This window comes from Chionomys nivalis, chromosome 9 (genome assembly GCF_950005125.1).
Source record: "Chionomys nivalis chromosome 9, mChiNiv1.1, whole genome shotgun sequence".
Lineage (NCBI taxonomy): Eukaryota > Metazoa > Chordata > Mammalia > Rodentia > Cricetidae > Chionomys > Chionomys nivalis.
Window position 1 is genome coordinate 34,281,209 of NC_080094.1, and position 22,967 is coordinate 34,304,175.

Here is a 22,967-nt window from a genome sequence, read left to right on the forward strand (position 1 = left end):
TGCTAAGGGATTCGGAATTTGCAGAAGCCTGGAGTCCTTCTGTTGCTGGGGATCACGCTTCCAGGTTCCTGTAATTATATTCAAGGACTGGCATTTACAAGGTTGGTCGAATGCCTGCCTGACTTTTCAAACTGGGGCCTTGGCAGTGGTCCAGCAGCACCATAAACCACAGGATGAGCATCTTCCTGAGGGTTAATCATACGAGATGATTTATTGGGGGAGGGCTGAAACACTGGCTAACAAATAAGTAATATGAAGCATTTTAAGAAGAAGATTTCAATATACTCAGGGTTCAGAATAAAGAAGCAATTTCAACAACAACAACAACAACAAAAAAAAAACTCCCTTACATAGTTTATGCCCTGGTACCTGAAGATACACGTGTCAGCTTTTCCTTTAGCGGGCATTCTGATGATGAAGTAGAAGTGCTGAGATGATGTAAAGAAAGATGGATGTTCAGGTAGCTTCTATGATAATTTAGCTGTCATAAGTTACAAATAGTGAATCCAGTGGCCCAACACGGGGTGATTCTTATGAACATGATTTGGCTAGAAGCAGCAGTTTGAGTAAAAGAGGCAACCGTGAGAGCAGAGACTAAAGAAGGTGAATGTTCAGCTCTCACTGGGCATCAATTTTTGGGACTACATGCAGATCAGGAAGAGTTTCACTTCGACTCCTTTCTCTTCTTCTACAAAAGGAAGCCTGATTTCACAAAGTCCTGTGTCTAGATTAACAGCTATAGGGAGTCAGTAACTGCTTCAAATGGGAATAAATTTTCTCTAGGGACAAAACCCCAACAGGTTATCCAATCCCAAGATGTCATCTGTAAACACACAAATATGAGCAACATTAACACAAGCGAGGGTGGACATGGGAAGAATCGGAGGAGGATGAGGGAAAGATATTAATGATGTAAATACAGTATAATCATATATAAAATCACCCCCCAAATAAAAGTAATTCAAACTGAAAAATATGAAGAGCCTTGAGACTGAAGTTTGAAAATGGAATTAGTGTCTATATCATTCTAGACTGAGATCTCAGATCCACTGGATTCCTTATTCTCTATACTTGCTTCTCTGAACTGTTGTCTGGGTTGGCAATGATCTTAGTTCTTGGATGCATTAGGCTGGATGTTGCTAGGCACGACTCTGGATCTCTGGGTATCATTTTTCCAAGCCAGGAAAGTAAGGGTCCAGTATGATTTCTCAAGTGGCTTAGAATACCAAGTGTTTGTGGTCATAGGAAGAAAAAAATGTATTCTGGGTATTTGGGAAAATCAAAACAAAGAGTGGGTTTCTTTTCTCTTTAAGGAAAACATTGGAATAGCAACCCTCGATGTTGCCTAGAAAGGAATATTTAAAACTACTATAGAGAAATATGATTTAGCTTTACCCAAAGGATGAGCTACCTTACAATACTGAACTTCAATTTAAAGACCATAAATAACTACTACTGCTTTGTCTCTCTTAGTAAATTCTTAATTCACTTACAAAAAAGATAAAATGTCTTTGCAACATTTCTTAGACTTAGATAAACTGTAGGGATCCTGGAAGGGCTTCAGCAAGTTGTCTCTATTAGGGAACGATTTGAGTACCCTGCTAATTGCTATGTAGGATGTAGAATGCATGGCATGGTGAGATCACTGGTCTCTTTCCTGGCGGGTGGACTCATAAGCCTCTAAGTAAAATGAGGTTAAATGAGGACAATGGTCTATCAAAGCCACCACAGGCAAAATAATACAGGTCACAGGCTCTTGTGATAGGGGATATATGGAGTGCAAGGCTCCTTTAAATGGTGGATAATTGGGAACCAGTGCTGGTACTCTTTCAGACTCTTAGCTATAAAACTGAATACAGGAGTTCTGAGTCCAGTGGGAGAACAATAACAATAAGTGTAGGAATAAAAATAACGTGAACACAGGCACCGCCAGCAATCAAAATTGCCCAAATGTACATCTGTGTGTCTGACTTTAGGGCAAATGCCGCTTTCATCATTTCTAGAATTTAATCTTTACAGCAAATCCATGTTACAGGCGTTACTAACTCTATTTAACAGCTGAGGTTACTGAGGCAAAGAGAGATGAATTAACCTCCTAAGGCCACACAGCTAATAATAAAAGGTGTTAGAATTTAAATGCAGATCAATGGGACCCTGAATCTTATATCCAAGGCAACTTTGATTTAGGGCTTCTTTTTCCTTAGATCCCTGAGAGAACGCCACTGTAAGGGTACAGATCATTGGATTACACATAGTGACACAAACCACATAGGCCAGTGGACTTCAGAGCCTTCAAGAAACGGATGATTTTAGAGAGACACAAGAAAGGTCAAGCAACCCAAAAATGTAAGTATGGATTATCTCAGGGAATATTTTCCCACCAGGAGTTTTCTCTTCCATTCACGGATACACTACTAAACAAAATGAAATGTGGCATATATGTAAAACAGAATATTCATAAAAACTAAAGAACAAATGACATTTCACAATGCCGGTGGGTCCTGAAAATATGCTGGTAAGTGAAAAATAAACCAGTTATAAAATGCCGCTTATGTTCTGATTCTCTTTATCTTGGATATCTCAGGAGGAGAATCTATGATTAGACGAGTAGTTGCCTACGGCATGGGGAGAAAAAACCAGATGGATTTGATGCCTAAATGGGGCATTCTGGGGGGTCTGATGAATATTTTCTAAAATTAGCTTATGATAATGACTTCGTAGCGCACTGAATAAACTAACAGCCCTTTAAAAGGGAAGCTTCTGTGTTGATAGATTATATTTTAACAAAATTCTTTTGAAAATTATTAACTGACTTTTTAGCTTTCCCTGTCAAATCAAAATGAAATAATTTCTTAAGCAGAAATCAATGTGTGATAGATACCAATGGTTCCTGAATGTTGATTTATATCTCTGGAGTGGAGAGGATGTGTCAATAGCCTCCCTTGCTATTTTATACCTTTCTGTTTAGGTTGTTGGAATAAAATATTAAGACTTCCTGTGCATTTAGCAGTGTTCTGGGTGATGGGATAGAGCAAAGACAGAACTCAGAGCTCACTTTCATGATCTAGATCTTGATGAAAAGAATGGGGATCTTCAATAAAGGGAAGGGGGCTTTACTGAAAATGTAAAAAGTTGATTAAAACGGAGACCCAGGAATGCTATATAAAATCAGATTTATTAATAACATTTAGAAATGGACTCAGATGAACACATCATGGAGTTGAGGTGATTTCATGCCGATTTTGTTGATTTTAGTTCAATTTGTAATCACTTGCAGGGAAAGGGGAGACAAGTATAAGATGCTTCATTTAGTTGCGAACATTTTAAGAATTGACTTGCAGAGAAATATTCATAGTCACTTAACAGTTGACTATTGTAGCAATGCATCCTCTATAATCAGATTTTGCCTCTCAACTCTGATTTCCTAGAGTTTCTCAATTTACGGGATGTTGCTTCAGCTTCTCACAACCCTGTAGGAAAACTTATACTTTATGTAGCCTCAGGGAATAGGGTGTCACAGAAACAAATTACAAAACCTTCAGTCAAGGACTTCTGTGGAGATGGTCTAGAATTAAAACATAGAAAATGCATTGTTACTTGTGTATCCTCATCATGTTGATTTCAAAGTCTACTGATATGCTTGGAATTTTCCAAGGAATAAGGGAAGCAAAGAGTATAAGTGCAGTTTAGTTTAAAAGTTTAAATGTGCTGCTGAATGTTTAAATGTGCTGGCTCACCATCAAAATATAGGTCAGTGTACAGATGCCTTAAAAATGCTCTTCTTTTGGAAATCTAATCATTAAAAGTAATAAGGACAATTTAATAGAGTTTGTACTATTAAAATTATCAAAGATTCTTATAAAATGAGCAGTAACTTTGGGTGACATTGCTCCTAAATTAACCAGAGGTGTCCAGTGTGGTGCATTGACTTATCATGCCCTTATGAGTAGTAAAATCTAGAAATTCAACACAATGCATTTCTCCTTTTCCCCCCATTAGACAGAGCTGTAGCTAAGCAAGTGAATTCCAAGCTAGGTGAAACTCCTCATCCCCTGTCTAATGTTGGTCACAAGAAAAACTTCTCTTCAAAGACACTACCATAGAGTCAGTCTCTCTCTCTCTCTCTCTCTCTCTCTATATATATATATATATATATATATATATATATATATATGATAGATGGATAGAGATAGATGATAGTAGATAGATGATAGATAGATAGATAGATAGATAGATAGATAGATAGATAGATAGATAGATAGGTATTTGATATCAGGGTAGATAAGTCAATAACAGCAATGCTATCTTAGTAATTACTTGAAACCACAGCATATTGCCAGATCCTTAAATAACACAGGAGGACAAATCCTCTCACAAGCAGAATGCTTACTTTGGCTCTGTTACCAAAGAAGAGCTAAGTCACTGCATCCCCTCCCTCCCTCCCTCCCTCCCTCCCTCCCTCCCTCCCTCCCTTCTTCCCTCCCTTCTTCCTTCCCTCCCTTCCCCTGCTGCTACCCCTGTCTAGCTCAGCTTTACCCTAACTAATAAGCTGCATTTTAAAAGGATTTCAAGATAAATTTTAAAAATAGAACCACTGACTAAAAACAGATTTGACATGAAAATCACTGTCCTGGGGAAATAAACATAGTTGACTTCTCTAAGAACTGTCAAAATTATTTGTGAAATCTCATCTCAAGAGAGTTCAGCTATGTTTATTGAAACTTGCCCTTTAGATATAAGCATGCCCAAGAAACAAGGTGAATGGGTGCCATTCAAAACATGGTAAGAAAATGTGTAACTATACAGAAATTTGAAATGAATTTCTGTTTGATTACTTGAAATATACAACCCATATTCTCACAAGGTAAAATCATGCCTCATAGCTTTGTGAATGGTGTCCCTCCATTCCTTCTCTTCTTCAGTTTGAGACATGAGATTCTGGCCAGTGGTGCAGATATTTAGGGTGGTTAGAGCTCTATGGAGACACCCTTATAGATATACCTAGGGATATGTTGTTTAGATGATTTGCAATCTACTCAAGTTGACAGGGAAGGCTGATCGTTACCACTGCTAGCACAGGGTTGTAGCCATTTTCGCACTGCTACATCAAAGAGCAAGTTTAGTGAAGAGTGGACAGTTCTTAAATTCTCCTGAGAAGATCTCTGGGGTGTTGGTTTTGGGTAAAGCTCTAGTTTTCAATGTGTCAGAAAGATACACCCAGATTTACTGTGAAATGTGCAGAGTTTGCAGTTTGCTAGTATAGTTTTCCTGGATCCTTAAAAGTCTTAACAATTTAATATTTTTTCTAGAAGTAGTCCTTTTTCAAATATAATAATAAGTAGCAGCATCTAAGAAAGGGTTGGTTTGGAACCCATGGCTTCCTTTTAAGTCCTGGTCAGATTTTTACCTTGGCGAAATTACAATGGAACACATGCCTAAACTTTAGAAAGAATATAAATAAGTAGACAAATAAATAAATAGGGTGCAACTCTAATCACCTTTGAGGTATTGATCATTAAATTCTGTTGAAACTGCACACCCTCCGAGATGAGCCAGCTTCCCACCATGTCCCTAGTACCCATGGAACCAAGCTTCCAGGGCTTTCACATTGTTCAGTGGAGCTCCCGGGAGAGCTCTGCTCATGCATACTTACTGCCTTTCTGAATAGGGTGAACTAGCAAATGCCTTTGTCAGATAATTGAGAGTGTTTTCTAACACAAGGCTAGCCCTTTGCTTTGGGTTTCTTTGATGTTTTTTTAACTTTTGAGACCCACATTCCTTAGAGAACACAAAGAAAGAGCTTTAGCATTTAATATGTATGTAAACATGAGTGTGTTTGAGTACACTGGCTGAAATGGTCTGTTCAAATCCAAAGGCTTCAGATGTTTAGAAGCAGTTTTCTACCTGGGATTTTGCTGTCTCAAGCTAGTTCTCTCTGCTGCCTCATGATGGTCAACTCATAGAATAACATTCAAATGTGATATAATTGAGCTGGGTTTGGCAGCACCAACATGTTTTCTTAGGAGAAGTAAGTTACACTGACTCTGATGTCACTTGCTTTGTGGAGCAGTGGTTAACTCAAGGATTGCCAAGAGTGATAATGCTGCCTATAGTGAATATACCTTGAAAGGGAAAAAAATCGTAGCGTGACAGAAGGCAGACTTTTATGAAAGGGAGACAAATCATTATTAGACCACCTGAAAGTTTTCAAAGCAAATGGAAATATCAAAGGGACGAGGGGAGAAAAAAAAAAAAAAGAAGGGGGAAGGTTGCAGAGATGAAAGCAAGGGCACATATTTTTGTCATTTCTTTCCTCTGGTTCCCAAATGCATTACCAGACAGGGCTATTCTTTCCAGCAAGCTTAGAACTATACAGCAGTACTACTCACACCTCCTCCCACCTGCCAGCCTTGAAAGGGCAAAGAGGCAGCCATGACCCGCCCCCCCATTGTCACTGTGGAGTAGCCTCAACTCCTTCAGATGCATGCCTGTAATCTGACAGCTGTACAGATTTTTTAAAAATATATATTTACCATACACAGAAAGCTAACAACATACCACATCACTTTCCTTTAGCTTATTAGGAGCAGAAGAATGAACCTAAATGTCAATGATGGGCTCAGCTAGAAAGTTTGGACCAGCGATATTGAGTAAAAGGTTTTGAAAAAAAATAGACATTTGTACCGCACTCTAAGCAGGTACGATGAGTACATGCTAGAGCTGCTTCGGCTAAGCAATGCTGTATTGATAGTGCTCTCCGTTTCCAGCCAGTAACTCATTGTCTAAAATTTCTCTCTAAAACTACCCCATCGTATACAAGAACACTTCAGATGTTTTCCTTTGCCTCCTGAGAGACTATTTACTCAATTTCCAAGTACTCAATGGACATTTCTGCCTGGATTTTGTATCAGTTAACTCTAGCAACTATCATAAAGCGGACTGAAACCGTTTTTGCCATTTGCTTCTAGTAAAAATTCCTTTGCTCTGTATCATGTCTGGTCTTTTTTTTTCCTTTTTATAACACTTATTAGCACCAGAGTGTCCGAATGGGGCTTAGAGGGCAAAATGCACGCATCTGGTCTGAAAAGTCCATCAGAGAAGTTCAGAATTGTCCCTCTGAGACTAATGGGGAGGTCAGTTCAAATGTTTAACAGGGATCGGGAGGGTTAGCCTCACCTGGATCTATTTTTCTAAAAGTAGCACTGGCTTTTCTTTGGTGCCCTCCTGAAGGAGGTTTTCCATCCTGAGAGGAAGCAGGATGTCTCAGGCCCTGGGCGGCTGTGCTGAGAATCTTATCCAGGGGTAGTCAGTGAGACGGTGCTGACAGGCCCTGTGGTAAAGTCCAGTTTCTCCTCCCAGGAAACTTCAAAAGAGGCAGGGTCTGCTCCAGCCACGTCTCTTTCTTAAATAAGGTTGAATTATAGGGTGGGTTGTTGTCCTCAGCTGATTCTGGGGTACTCCAGAGTTTTCCTCCCCAAGGCAAAGAAGTAGGGAAAAGGATGGGAGTAGGGTGGCTTATGTTGGGGCCACTTGGCCCTGAGTGCTGGGTTATTCGTGTCCTGCGGGCATCCTTGGAATATGGTCATCCTTTTGAGTCTCTGTCCAATGAGGATGCTGGATATGTTACATGGGCACTAGGGTGTCTTGGGCCTTAACAAAACATTTTCGAAACCTGCATCCCTGATATTCGAAATTGAGAAAGTAGGATGGCAGCTCCATTCCAGACCATGACTCTATAAAGTGATGAGACAGTCAAAGCAAGTGAGCGACTGGAGAAGCCCGGGGTGGGGGGGGAGTGTGTCAGAAGTCACAATATGCCAGCTCCATAGCCACTATGTTCTCCACCAATCACAGTCCTAGGAGCTGTAACAAACCACAGAAGGTTTCTGCTTAAGTGAAATGCCCTGTTCAATGGGGCACTCGAATGAGCAAGCTCTGTGGCATCATTTGATCTGCCATGCCCACAAACACCAGTTCCAGTTTGAGAATGCTTTTGCAAGTGTTTCTTTTCTCTAAACTAGCATTGTTTGCCCTCTAAGATAATACGGCTTGGGCAGGTAAACTATACATAATCACAGATTATTAAATATTTCCAAAAGTGATGAGAAATGATTTTGAAGATTTTGACCATAAATATGCTTTAAGTCATGAATATATACAGCCTGATTTGAGCATTGTACAATGTGTCCATATACCAACAAAACCAAACATTCCATGAAATCAGGTGAATATGTATAATGTTTATGTCTTACATACTAGGGGAAAATTTAAAAAAGAAAATGACAACTGATTATCTTTCTCTGCCTCTTCCTTTGCCAATCAAAATTTTACTTTTCTATATCTGCAGTAAGGCAACAATTTGTGTGACATTATTACCCTCAACAACAACAAATACTTGCTAATCAATGGATATGGGGTGCCTCAGCTGGGGATGGGGTATGCACAGTTATGCTCCAGAATACTGTGGTTCTTGAAGAAGCCTGCATGGTAAGAGCTCCAGCTGAGTGGTACAGCACCTGCCTAGAAAGTGCAAGATTCCCTGGTTTTGACACTGCACAACACGAAATAATAATGATGACAGTAATAACCCAAACCTCTGTGAGTGCAAAGCTTATTCAGAACACTGTGTGGTGTATCACAAAGAAGCATTTATCAGTCACATTCAAGTACTCAAAAGTTTTAGGACATGCATTGATCTTTGAGAGAAGGACTCTCAAGGTGTCCTGGAGATGGAAGAGCAATCTGATCAGATATGCATAGTATGGCTCTTCTTGGATTGCGTAGGAAGCAAAGATGGAGATATGCAGATAACTTAAAACTTTGTCGTGTGTGTGTGTCTATGTGTGTGTGATGAAGAAGTGTATTGTAGGAAAGATGGATGGATAATTGGCCCTTGTTATTCGTATGTTCTCAGATTTGTGTTGCAGAGGGTGTGTCAGCATAGATAAATGCCAAATGATGGTCTGAAACAAAAACAGTTGGTCCTGAGAAGTGTTTCATCAAAAATAACTTTCCTGGCAAAAATAAATTAATTAATTACTTAAATAAAAATTGTACTCAGGAGGCTGGGACAGCAAGATCGCAAGTTCAAGTACATTGCCTCAAACAATGAAAAGCAAAACAAAGCTGCTGCAAACTAAATTCTTTTGAGCATTTGAAATCATATATATATCTGAGTATACTACTCCACATTCTCTCAGTCAGGGTTTGGGTTTTGTTTTCCTCTCTTTTTGAAAGCGTGATAGCTTCAGGGAATAAAAATAGAAAGTGCCCATTGTTCCAAGGAGAGAGAGTGAAGATGAACTCGCAAGTAATGGAATGCCGTCCAAGGCTCCTGAGCAGATGGGAAGCACGCAGCAAGTGGCCATACAGAAAAATTAATCTAGCGCGGCTTGCAGTATGGAGTAAGAAAGGCAGGAAATAGAACCTAAGATTTTTCTCAACATTTGCTCAAGATCAACCTCACCAGGAACTGCAATTTTCAGTCTTTGCTTGTTTTTAATTGATTTTTCCTTTCCAGTCAAAGACTACATTCTTTCAATGTATTAGTAAATCAGTCTCCCAGAAACCAAGGTAAAAGCAAAACTAATGCAGCTAATTAAGGAAGGGGTGCTACCAGACTCTGAATAAGAATAAGAAAACAACCACTCAGCAATATATGTGTCCTCTGCCAAAGGATCAAGGACTAATCTGAGAGCTTTGGCTTCATAAGGAAACTGGGTGTCGCCTTCAAATTGCCCAATGTAGAGTGGGCAATGAAATACAGCATCTTAGAGTTTTCTATCAGTTAGTGAAATAGATGCTATGGATTAAAACTGAACATGGGCCCCTGATTGTCATGAATTTCATCCTCTTTCATAAATTTCCCCAAACTAAGAGAATCAAGATGAGAAGCCAGCCGCTATGTGAGTATTTTAGTCTTTGACCTAGCATGTGGAAATGGATATACTTTCCTGGCAGCACTGGCAATGACTAGGGCTCATTGTCAGCTTGACTGGGTTTCAATCACCTAGGAAATCTACCTCTCTATGTGTCTGTAAGGTATTTCACAGATGCTCAATTAAGATGGAAAGTCCCACCTTGAATGTACACAGCACTGCCCCATGGGCTGGGGTCCTAGACTGGAGAAGAGGAGGATGCCAGCTAAGAAGCTCTCACCTTTCACACTCTCTTCATGACTATGCAGACAATCCGGCCAGCTCATTGATGTTTCACTACCAAGTCTTCCCTGCATGAGGGACTGTACCCTCAAACCAAGAGCCAAAAGAGCCCCCTTTCTTCCTTAAGCTGCTTTTTTCAGGCATTTCCTCACAGAGATTAGAAAAGTAAATATGCCCAGGCCTTCAGTGTGTTAGTGTGAGCCACTCTGCTGCAGTCCTGTCTTCACTAGTGCCTTCTCCTCTCAAAGGAAGACTGAGGCAGCTCTTAGATTCCCCTCCCCAAGAGGGATTCTTATTCTTCTGAAAAGAACAGCGACCGGAATCTACTTTATGTGAGACTTTGAATTCCTGGTCTATTTTGGGGTCTATTTTAATAGTCTCTCCTCATCGTCCTTTACTTTCTATTTTTCCTTCTAGTTTCTTGCCTTTATACAGCATATCCTAAGATAATTCTTTGCACATTACTATAATATTTTCAGAAACAAAAGCCATCCATGGCTTGCCATGATAATAGACAAAGAGCCCAATGTGGTGGTTTAGGCGGTTCTATGTTTGTTTGTTGTTGAGGAACATCAGGATCGTGATGAAGGACCATTCTCACAAGGAGAACCATGTCTGCAGTGTTAGCTGGTTAGACTCCTCACACTGAAGGTTAGAATTGGGCATGTTACCACCTGCACACTATGTTTCTCTCATGCAAAGAGTTCAGATTTTTAACAGGACCTTTGTGAGGAAGGAGCAGCATAAAGGATATAGACCAATGTCTTAGGAGAGTCCAGTCCTCACCCGTCGATTCCTACAGCATGGACTCATGATTTGTACAGAGCAATCTGAAGAGGATGAAGTCTACCTTAAATGTCTAGATGTATGACCAAGGAGGAAGTGCTACCTTAAATGTCTAGATGTATGACCAAGGAGGAAGTACTACCTTAAATGTCTAAATGTATGACCAAGGAGGAAGTGCTACCTTAAATGTCTAGATGTATGACCAAGAATGAAGTCTACCTTAAATGTCTAGATGTATGACCAAGGAGGAAGTGCTACCTTAAATGTCTAGATGTATGACCAAGGAGGAAATCTACCTTAAATATCTAGATGTATGACCAAGGAGGAAGTCTACCTTAAATATCTAGATGTATGACCAAGTCTTTGGCCTCTTCATTTTATTTGGTGGGATATTTTTCATTTTATTCTCATCAAGGCCTTTAAAGAAATACCAGGTTAAGAAAAAGTCCATCTTTCACTACTTAAAACAATTCATGTATATCAGGAAAAAAATTCAGGTTATTAAAATAATTTTTGTTTTTATTAACGGTTACTTTATTGTATAACTTAAAAGTTTAATATATATGTTTGTGCATTTTAATTTTTTTTAAGTCACAATAAAACAAATATGCTAGACTTTATGTACATAATACATTTTATGAGAGGAAAAATTTGACTATAATAGAGAAAACAATTTTAGAAGTCAACCTTGCTAGTACAATTCTTTTTTGTATATGTAACAAAAGATGTAGAGACACCATGTGTCAAATCATTTCATCTGGATGTTCAATGCAACCAAATTCAAGACCACAAACTAATCTGAACAACCCTCTGGGGCTCCTTAGTGGGACTTGACCTACATTTCAGCCTCTGTAAATCACAGAAAAATATATTCACAGCATTTTGTAGTTTTCCGGTTAACCATTCCCTACCCCTGCCCACCAACTTAACAACCAAAACAAACGATCACAAACACCGTCAAATGCTAAACCACTCACCGTAAATGCCTGTTGAGATGCAGGGAAATGCCTGTGAATAAACCAGAAAAATAGCAGTTAGTGTTAAGAGTGTGGCTGTGCTCAGCATCATCTCTCTAGACATCTATTTTGCTTGACAATTGGATTGTTTCCATTTATGAAGTTGCATTCAGAGCTGTGAGTTCAAGCACTTAGATGAACTCACAAGACCCAGCTGTTAAATTTTCAGAAATCTCGTAAGACAATTGTTCAGCCATTATTATTAAGAAATTACAAAAATTGGCCTGGCAGTGGTGGTGCACGCCTTTAATCCCAGCACTTGGGACGCAGAGGCAGAGGCTGGAGGATCTCTGTGAATTTTAGGCCAGCCTATGTCTACAAAAGCTAGTTTCAGGACAGTCTCCAAAGCAACACAAAGAAACCCTGTCTCAAAAAACAAAAACAAAAAAGAAAGAAAAATATTACAAAAATCTTGTGGTACATGACTGTAAACCTTGGCCTCAGAAGGCAGAAACAGATCTCTGTGAGTTCTAAACTAGCCAAGATTACATAGTGAATCCCTGTCTCAAACAAACAAAGAAGCAAAATGTAATCAATAATGAAATAGATAACACCCAAGCAAAGACAACCTAATGACCAAAACTGATCCTTTGCACTCACTTTGTTCTATTTCTCTGTTCTGTTTTTCTTGATTCTTTACATCTCTCACATAAGCATGATGGAGACATCACATGGCAGTAGCTGCTCAGCAAGCAGCTTCTTTTGCCTCTGTGCTATGACACTCCATCAGTGCTATGAAATGTGGATATCCCAGGCAACATCATCAACCATGTCATGGTACAACTGTAACCACAGCCTTGGCGCAAGCACACATTTTCGGTAAAATTCACAAAAATTCATTTAGTGAAAATCAAGTAACTATTTTGACTTTATAAGAATGTTAATATTTTGTTCTCATATGCAAATTACACATCAGGAAAATTTACTATAAACTTATAAAGTGCATATACTTTTGCTGGGGGGAAACAGTACTAAACTCTTATTGACATGTAACAGTCATACCATATTGTGCTGATGAATAGTAAAGATTCTCACATTAAAAACGAATGCACAAATGCAGGTGTACATTTTTCCTTTCGAGGAGGTTTTCTAGCTGTGGAATGTGACCCAGGTGTGGATATACTTCTGGGTAAGTTATTCAGGTCTTTCTGATCTTTGTGATTTTCCACCATAAAAGACTTATGATTTAGGCAACTAAGTAGAACCAGTAAGGTCGTGAATCTTCAAGGAGAACCTACCCCTTCCACTTTACTAGACCAGCATAATCTTAACTGCATTTGAGACTTAATTTTACACAAGATAACTGTTGTTCGCACCCTCATCAAAGAGACTTCTCTTTGCAGCAGAGACTACCACAAAAAAAAACCACAGCTGGCAGCAATGGGGGCATATGCCTTTAATCCCAGAGCTCTGGAGTCAGAGGCAGGTGGATCTCTGTGAGTTCAAGGCCAGTCTGGTCTTCAGAGTGAGGTTCAGGAAAGTCAAGGCTACATAGCGAAATCCTGTCTCAAAAAGACAAAACTTTGGAAGTGAGCTTTGAGTTTTTATAAGCTATGCACGGGGGATCGAGATGAAGAACTCTCAGCTCCTTCTCCAGCAACACGTCTGCCTGCATGCTGCCACGCTTCTTACCATGACTATAATGGACTAAACCTCTGAAACTGTAACCCAGCCCCAGTTAAATGCTTTCCTTTCTAAGAGTTGATGTGATCATGGTGTCTCTTCACAGCAATACAAAGCTCCTGCAACGCTAAGACAGTTCCCAAGAATGGTAGTAAATGGACAACATCAAATCTACCCAATAATATTTTGGGAGGTTTCTTGTTTCATAATGCTTTACTGAGCATTATTTTTTTCTCTTTTTTTATAGGTCCTTTGAGTATATATTATGGTTTCTGGTGTTTTTTTTACTTAATTTCTCTGTGTATGAATATGCATGTCTTTATATATATTTCTCACATTTTTTTCTTTGACTATTTTTTTCTGGTAGTTTGCTTGCTTTGTCTTATTCCTATTTCTTTGTTTTTTATGTTATCTCAATTAATTTTATATTATTTTACTAAAAGTACTAGCTCTTGTGCTCTCTCTTTTCTTGTGTCTCCAACTTGGAACAGTCAATACACTAGAGGGTGTGTTTTGAACTTGCAGGGGAAAGGAGACACAACAATTATTTCCACACACAGGTACTTTCTACCCCACACTTGGTCCTTTCATTTCACTGGAGCAGTTCACTTAAGTTTTCTGAGGGTCAGTTTCCTCATGAGCAAAATGAAACCTTGATGCCAGCCTCCAAACTTTTACTGGAATAGTAAGAAGAAAAAGAAAAGCAACAATGTCTAAGAAGCTACATCTCCATTAACAATGACTCCAAGAGAGGATACAGTGATGTCTAGCAGGTTGTTTCAAAGGACTTACTTTCCTGGAGCAGACTGTTCTTGCTGCAACACTATTGATGCTTTGGATCATACGCTGATTTTTTTTTCTTGGAGGCTTCCCTATGCATACTTGGAGTGTCCCTGGACACATCCCACTAGATGCCAAGGACCCTTTTCTCATCATGACAGTAAATGCTTATGTGGTTAAATGTTCCTTAAGGGACAAATCAGCCATCTCTGAGGACCACTGCTTTCAGAAGACAGCCTTCCATGAATAGACTTTTCAGGGACTGTCTCAGCTACAGAACGACATCTCACTCAGAACCTTGACCCTCCCGGGGCAGCCCATACCAGTAATAGATCGATGACTTGTACAAAGGCCTGGTCATGTTGGCTTCCTCGAAGTCATAATGAAGGGCCCTTCTTGCCTCAAGCTCTGCTTGGGGTCAGCAGGGCCTGGCACGGGGCCTGATTCCCACTTCATCTTCTCCTCTAGTCTACTGCAGCTTCTTTCCTCTCTCTTGCCCAGATGCCAATCCTGAAATATTTGTTAACAGACATCTGGCACACTCAGCGTGTCTCAGGGTCTGCTTCCTGGGGAATTCATCTGAACTAACTGCCCTCCACTTCACTCTCGAGTCTAGTTACCTGAATTGTTTCCCCAGATCTAGCAGAAGAAAGAATGCACTGAGCAGAGGGGGGCAACTCTTATTTGCCAGAACTCCAGTCTTCTCTTGGAATCAATCGTGCAACTGCACAGCTGGGTCTAAATGTATGAAATGCCTTGTCTGTTTTAACAAGGAAGAATAACTTCATCTGAAATGACATTGCTCCCTTAAATGTGAAGGGAAATGGTGATGTCATGGGGGATGACTTTGGTGATATTATTGTGTTAGCTCAAGAGGCAATGATGAAGCCGAGATGGAAGTACAATGGCATGCAAAATTTATTTTACAGAAAATAACTTTGAATATAATTCATTAAACCAAATTCCCACCATTAATCACTCTTTATTGAGAGGGATGAGAAAGAAGGGGGAACAGGAGAAGGAGAAAGACAGACAGACAGAGAGAGAGAGAGAGAGAGAGAGAGAGAGAGAGAGAGAGAGATCAGCAAAGGGATTATTGTAGCACACATAGGGTCTGTGTTCTTTGCCATAATAAATTTTCAATGTGGACATCAGAACTGAGAAGTTTAAGGTGTCTTTATTTCAATGTTGCATTTAATATAACACCTCCCTCAGAACTCTTCTCTCAGAGAGAGATGTGAGATTGTATCCAGACCCAAGCCAATTATTTCAGTTTGTTTGAAGTACATTTAACACAGTGGTCACTTACAGAATTTGAGAAATGACATCAGCAGCCCAATTTGTAAGCCTGTAGAATCTCCTACCAGCAAACTGAGAGATAAAGGTCTCTGTGCTAATAGAGTCTGATCACAGAGCATTCAGAAACCTGATTTGTACTCTCCTCCACACTCCACTTCTACCTGATCCCTTATGTTCCCATTCCCACCAGCTCTCAAGTCCACTCACAAAAATCAGTCATATAACCTTCGACCTACAGTTTGTCTAGCTTATGGTATATACTAGCATTAGGGTGACACAGAGACTGTGGCAATGGCCAATCTATGACTGGCCCAACCTGAGACCTTTGCCATTAGAGTTAGCCCACACCTGACACTGCCTGGAACACCAGGACCCAGAGGCTGGATGGCCCAGAGACCTAGGATAGAATCAAACACAACTGGAGGAAAAAGAAATGTCAAGGTATTGATATCTAAGTATATATTCTGCTATACTCATAGATTGGTGCCTTGACCTAATTGTCATCAGAAAGGCTTCAACAAGCAGCTGGTGGAAACAGATGCAGAGACCCACAACCAAATATTAGGCTGAGCATGGGGAATCCTGCTGGATCGAGGGAGGAAGGATTGTAGGACCCAGAAGGGTCAAGGACATCACAAGAAAACCCACAGAATCAACTAACCTGGGCTCATCGGGGGGGGGGGGGGACCTACATGGGACTGATCTAGGCCCTATGTATGTATTTGACAGTTACATAGCTTGGTCTTCTTGTGATACTTCTAACAATGGGAGCAGAGACTGTCTCTGACTCTTGCTGACTTTTGGGTCCCTACTTTTCTTACTGGGTTGCCTTACCCAACCTTAATACATGGGGGGGGAGGTGTTGCTTAGTCTTACTACAACTTGATGTGTTGTGGTTTGTCAATACCCATGGGAGGCCTGCCCCTTTCTGAATAGAAATGGAGAAGGAGTGGATGTGATGAGGGGCAGAATGGAGGTGGGAGTGAGGAACTGGGAGGAAAGAAGGGTGGGGGAACTTTGGTAGGGATATCAAATAAGCAAATTAAATAAAAAGAAAGAAACCTACTTCATGGCATTTGCCTTTCAACTAAGTTTTCCCAAGCCAGAATATGTTCGCCCCTTTGGGAGAAAAACAATCAACCACTAACTTGGCAAGGAGACAGGACCCTTCCTTTGTGAAGCTGTGGAACAGGACAACTGAAACCACTTCCTTAATCAACAGGTTGGTTTGACACACTTATAAAAACACCAGAATCGGTAAGTCTATAGATTGTGGCTACCATGCTCTACTGCATGTGCCCCCAATTTGTCACCTTCTATCTCACTAGCTGGAGTGATGTGGGATTCCCCTCTGTAGGCTATGAATATGTTTTATTACCATTGGTTATTAAAGAAGCTGTTTTGACCAATGGCTGAGCAAAGTAGTGTCAGGCGGGAAACCTGAAAAAAGCCATAGAGAGAAAGTAGGTGGAGTCGGAGAGCACCATAGTTGCCAAAGTAGAAAGACTCTAGCCGCCAGCCAGAACCTTACTGGTAGGCCACAGTTTTGTGGCGACACACAGATTAATAAAAAATGGGTTAATTTAAGATGTACGAGCTAGCTAAAAACATGTCTAAGCTATTGACCAAATAGCATTATAACGATACAGTTTCTGTATTATTATTCGGGTCTGGGAGGTCAGGAAATGAACGAGCAGTCTCTACCTATCCTGGAGGGCAAAAACAGGAGCCCTCAGTCTCCTCAATTGACCCAGACATGAGTTCTGCTCGCTACCCGAGAACACTTGTACTCAGTACTTGATTTTCTTAAATTGATTTTCCAGTACTGATCCTTGAAAATAATGAAAAGAATTTTTCCCTCATACGTATTCATGGTCGAACCATTCACTCTTGGATGGCAGCTTTGCATTCTGACAGTTCTGACCCAGTCTCATTTCCAAGGGAAGGTGTCCACTGCTTAAGGAAGTAGCACAGGGCACTACTTAGCCACGAGGATGAAAAGATGGGGCAGTTCTAGTATCAGTGACCAGTTGGTATAAATTATCTACAAAATGTTCCCAACCTTGGAGATCTTTCAATTTCTGAGCCAATACGCATATTTTATAGTTCATTCAAGTTTGGGTAGATTTCTCATTATTTGCAAACAAATAGCACTACATGACACACCTTCTGTTTAATTGTTTTTAATTATGGATGACATTGGGCTGAATTGAGGAAGCTGTCACTTGCAGGAAACATTGTTTTGCTTCTCTCTGTACTACTAAGAAAAAAATGCTCTGTAGGTTAAAATATAGTGCTTGCTTATCGTTTAGAATTTTGCCAAAATTGGTAGGTTTAATTTATTTGGATAATTCTTAACAGCAGATTTCTATAGTGGGCATGGACAACTATATCCAACTATATCAGCCTCATACTGTCATCTACAAAGTTCATGTTTGAGAATTATTAAACATGTGACCCTGGGACCACATGCTGGGCACAACTGCTAAACATGATTTTTTTTTAAAAAGAGAAAATGTTTCCTATTTAGAGAGTAATAATTCTGAATTGCTACTTTACTCTGTCATATGTAGTAGCAGTTTTTCAAACTACTATTTCTGCCCTGTCCAGAACAGTACTCATTCAATACCTAACGAGCCCTGTGCTCTAGCTTCTTCCCAGCCTCTACCATTCCTTTTAATATTTGCAGCTAGTCCCTTTGCTAATGCTATGGTGTCCACAAAGGCCTTCAGACAGAAATTAAGACATATATAGCTCTTCAAAGGACCATCCATTGATTAATCAACCAAAAATCAGGGAATTACAGGTGTCTAGTAAATCCAAAAGGAATGACAGACAACCACGTACTCCAATGAACAGACAGAAACTTTTTAAACAACTATTGCTTATTGTAAAATATCCAAAGTACAAGAGGAATGCTATTGAAGAAATTAGAGTATGAACAACTGTATCTTAAACACAGTGGAATCCAGAGGACAACTCTGTATCCTTATTTGTGCCATTGTTTCCTCATCTAGGAAGCAGAGGACTTTGGAATTTCTATTTGTAATAACAAGAATAGTGTCAATCCAACTCAGCATGTGGCCCACTAAAGCTTCCTCCGAGTTTCTACAATACTCTCTGAATATTTTTGGCAAACTCTATCATGTAATACATTTTGAGGTGCCAAACATATGAACCTTGCCTTTTAAAATTTATTATCTGTATGGTAGTAGGATCAACATGACCTTCATTGTTGTTTCCAAGTCCTTTCTTTTCTCCTAAGTCATACCCTTTACTTTATGATTTCCTCAGTTCTTCTGCAATGAATGTAATGCTTGTTCTCACCCATCCCTCACCTCCAAATTCATGCGCTCAAGTCTAGACTCTACTCTCTTGATGTTTGGAGGTGGAAAAAACCATGATGCAGAACCTTCATGAGTGAAATAAGTAACCTTGTTAGACACTATGGATACAGCTGGTTTTGCCCTTCACTATGTGGGGACACAAGAAAATTGCTATCTGTATCATCTATAACCAAAACTGACTAGCACCCTACCTCAGGTATCTCAATCATGCAATATGTAATTATTAATTATAGTGCCCCCAAGTGACTAAGAGATTCTACTGAAGTTGTACTCAGTCAGGTCTGAATGTTTATGCCAACTCCCAATTTATTTATTGAAATCTAAATGCACTGTGAGAGAATTTGAAGTTCAAACTGGCAGCTTTGAGAGGTGATTAGGTCAAGGGGTGAAGCCCTCATAAATGTTCCGAGAAGGAACATGGAAGGGATGAACTCTTTCTGCCCAATAAAATAAGTTAACGAATAAGGCTATGTACTAATAAAGAGAATCTCACCTAGACACCAAGCTATCAATACCTTGATGTTTAACGTCCTAGCCTCCAAAACTGTGACAACTAATGTGTGTTGTTTAAGTCATGTAGCCTATGGTATGTGTTACAGTTGTGTGTTTTAATAAAGCCAAGGGCAACAGGATTTTCTTCATTCCACTAATGATGGATTTACAATTTATGTATGTGACTTAATTTGTCATATGCTAATATTGGACATGATATATGAGTTTAAACTTTTGTGTTCTGCCCTTGGAGGAAACTCATGGAGACTATGACATGTGAAACACATACTTCTCACTGGCCCAGGAGATTTGAGAAATAAACCAAAAAGAGTAACAGAATTCAGTTTTGGCTCAGTTGTAACCACAGCCAACCTTTGAGTATGAGAGCGAGAAAGAAATGCTCCCTGGTGAAAGTCATTGAGTTGAGAAGTGATTTGCCACACAAAACTGTTGAAGCAATGGCAATGATAAACATCTACCCACACTGTATGTAGTGACAATGTACCGGGACAAGGGATACTTTATACCTATATAAGATGATTATTTTAATTTCCTTTGGAAAACAAAATCACTTAACGTGTCATTTATAGTAGTACTATGTTAACCAAAATATGGAAAGTGAGTAGTTGAGTGAGGGAAACAGAGGTACAGTAATGAGAGATTTAAAGTAGGAACCAGAGACTAAGGCCACTCACTACTTGAGTCAGTGGCATAGCCACAAAATGTCTTGGTTTCCCCATCTTAACAAAGAGTTGAAGAAAATGACCTATTAAGTTATTCAATTGTATAATGTTGTTGTTGTTTTTTTTTTTAAAGAATCATGAGAGTTACAGCTTGTGCTGGGAGGCAGCAACATGGCCATAATAATGAACATAATTTCTCTAATCACTGCAAAATGCTGAGCATTGAGGTCAAAACTCTACGGATGCTACCTGATTTATTTCACAAAAGGACTGTGATAAAGCAGTCATTGCTTCCTGCTTATAAACAGAGAAACAAGTTATGATGGACAATGACCAATTGTTAGTAAGGAAACTAAAGAGTTTATTTATTTTCTTGTATGAAAAGCAACTGATTTTATCTTTTCTTTTGGCTTTAAGGTTTCTTATCCTGGCACCATAAATTTGGAACATTGCTGGAAGCTCACAATGCAAGGGGTTAATCTATTACTATTATTCTGCTAAATGGACTTAGTATCACACTGTCCTCTAAATTTACATCTCAACACCCACAAATTAGAGGAGCACTCCAACCTCACCAGAGAAGCTTCTTTTTGCAATGGGAAGTGGTTAACCAGCAGGGGAAACTCACAACTAATTCGAATGCAGAGAGTAAGTGTCAGTAACTGCTCAGCCACAAGTAGGGCATCTGTATCATGTCCCTCCACCAAGGTTCACAGACTTTCTGCAAAGGGCAGGTAGAAAGATTGGAAAAGCCAGATATCTTAAGAGATAGAAAGAAAGAGTGTCTTCTGGACATGACTAGACCACTGCCCTCATGAATTCACAGCAGCTGTGGTTGCTTGCACGAGATATGCAGAAGATCAAGCCAGTCAACATACTAGTATGTAGGCATGAGAGAATCATGAGCGCACATCGCTAACTGAAGAACTATTAATAATTGATAGTTTCTGAAGGAAAGTGTTTTCTTTAAGCATGTAACCCTGAAGGTCAGCTATGCTCCAGTGGATAGCCCAACCATGAGCATATGAGCAGGTCAAATGAGACTCAGTGGATTATTTAAATATATCTACACATACCTGCATGCATGCATGCATGCATACATACATACACGGATATACATATGAAATTGAGAGGGATGGGGGTAGAGGACAGACCTGGAGAGGAACTAGGTAAGGATCATAATGTATGAGACCTCAAAAAACAAACAAAAATATTATGTTAAAATATTTCTTAATTACACAAATAATACATGAATATAAGGCTCAAACAATATAGGTGTGGTAGAGAGCAATAGATACCTTGTCTGTCAATCATATTCCTGCCTTGTTCTTAATACACTAGCAATCCTCTAAGGCATAACTACCAATAGTATGGTGGGCATCCTTCCACCCATTCATTTGTATTCGCAATGTGTTTTCCTTTCCTTAGTTCATCCAATCACTCTCCAGTATACCTTCACTAAAGGCAAAAGCTCATCATGGCATGAAAGCCAAAATTCTCATTCTAATCCCTCTTTACTGCAGCTTTCCCACTGCTCATGATATTCCAGCCCCATTCCTTCCTCTGATTTTCAAGTTCTCGAAGCACGATCTTGCTTCTGTGCTGCATGCCTTGCTGTCTCTTCTGCCTGGGACTCTTCCTTCTGAGATGTCTCCATGGATCTCTTTCTTGTTCCTCTTAGATCTTTCGTCAAATGTCACCACCCCATAGGCTCTTCCTGCCTTTACCTAAGTCACTATTTGTAGCATGAATGAGAAAAACCCACAGTCAGATATTGGGGTTCAACCCAAAACCAGAAAAGCAAAGCAGCCAAGCCCCTTGAGAAGTCTTACCTCTACTAAGGCTGTGCGGCAGCAGACTAAACAGACTAAGCGGACAGAGGCTCTCTCTCCTCTCATTTTATATTCCATCTAGTACTGGGATTAAAGGCATATGACTCCCTTGGACTGTGATTAAAGGTGTGAGCCACTAGCACCTGGATTTGTTTCTGCATTGATCTTGTGTAGCCGAGGGCGGTCTTAAACTCAGAGATCCATCTGCCTCTGTCTCCCAAATCTTGGGAGTAAAGGTATGTGCCACCACTGCCTAACCTCTTGTGACTTGGCTTTGCCCTTCTGATCTTTAGGAAAGTTTTATTTATTAAAACATAAATAAAATATCACTATAACTATCTTTCACATAGCCTTCTTTTTTTTTTTTTTTTTTTTTTTTTTTTTTTGGTTTTTTGAGACAGGGAGTCTCTGTAGCTTTGGTGCCCATCCTGGAACTAGCTCTTGTAGACCAGGCTGGCCTTGAACTCCCAGAGATCCGCCTGCCTCTGCCTCCTGAGTGCTGAGATTAAAGGCGTGCATCACCACCGCCTGGCTCACATAGCCTTCTGTGTAACTCCTATAACTCTTGTTACCATGGACTCATTGCTTTCATTGACTTCCCAACTTCAATTCTCCATTCCATGTCCCATACTCATTGCCTAGGATGTAAGCGCTTATAAAGTCCCCCAGTTTGCTTATTGTTATAATGATTAGAACTCAAGAAACATTTGTTGAGAATATTAAAGAATAAATTATTCTCTTGCATGATATATACAAACATAGTCCTGTGTATTTTCTTATGCAGTTTAAAATATACATAATGTTTTGTGTTCTTGGATTACAACGTTTCTATTCTAGGCCTTGAGGACATTTGAATTTTAATGTGTGCTAAATTAGCTCCAGTTTACAATGGCTGCATATGAGACTATATCATGGGATTATTTATCTTCTCTGTACTGCTGAGCATGAA

The 22,967-nt window shown here is 39.7% G+C and overlaps 1 protein-coding gene across 6 annotated transcripts in view; it reads right to left on the reverse strand.

Moving 5' to 3' along the window:
* The window catches only part of Macrod2 (mono-ADP ribosylhydrolase 2), a 1,826,063-nt gene that overhangs the window by 574,720 nt on the left and 1,228,376 nt on the right, over positions 1–22,967 (reverse strand). For all 6 annotated transcript variants that reach the window (XM_057781066.1, XM_057781065.1, XM_057781064.1 and 3 more), the window contains exon 7: positions 11,924–11,954. In XM_057781066.1, the coding sequence (XP_057637049.1) occupies positions 11,924–11,954 (31 nt within the window). The remainder of the gene's footprint in view (positions 1–11,923; positions 11,955–22,967) is intronic.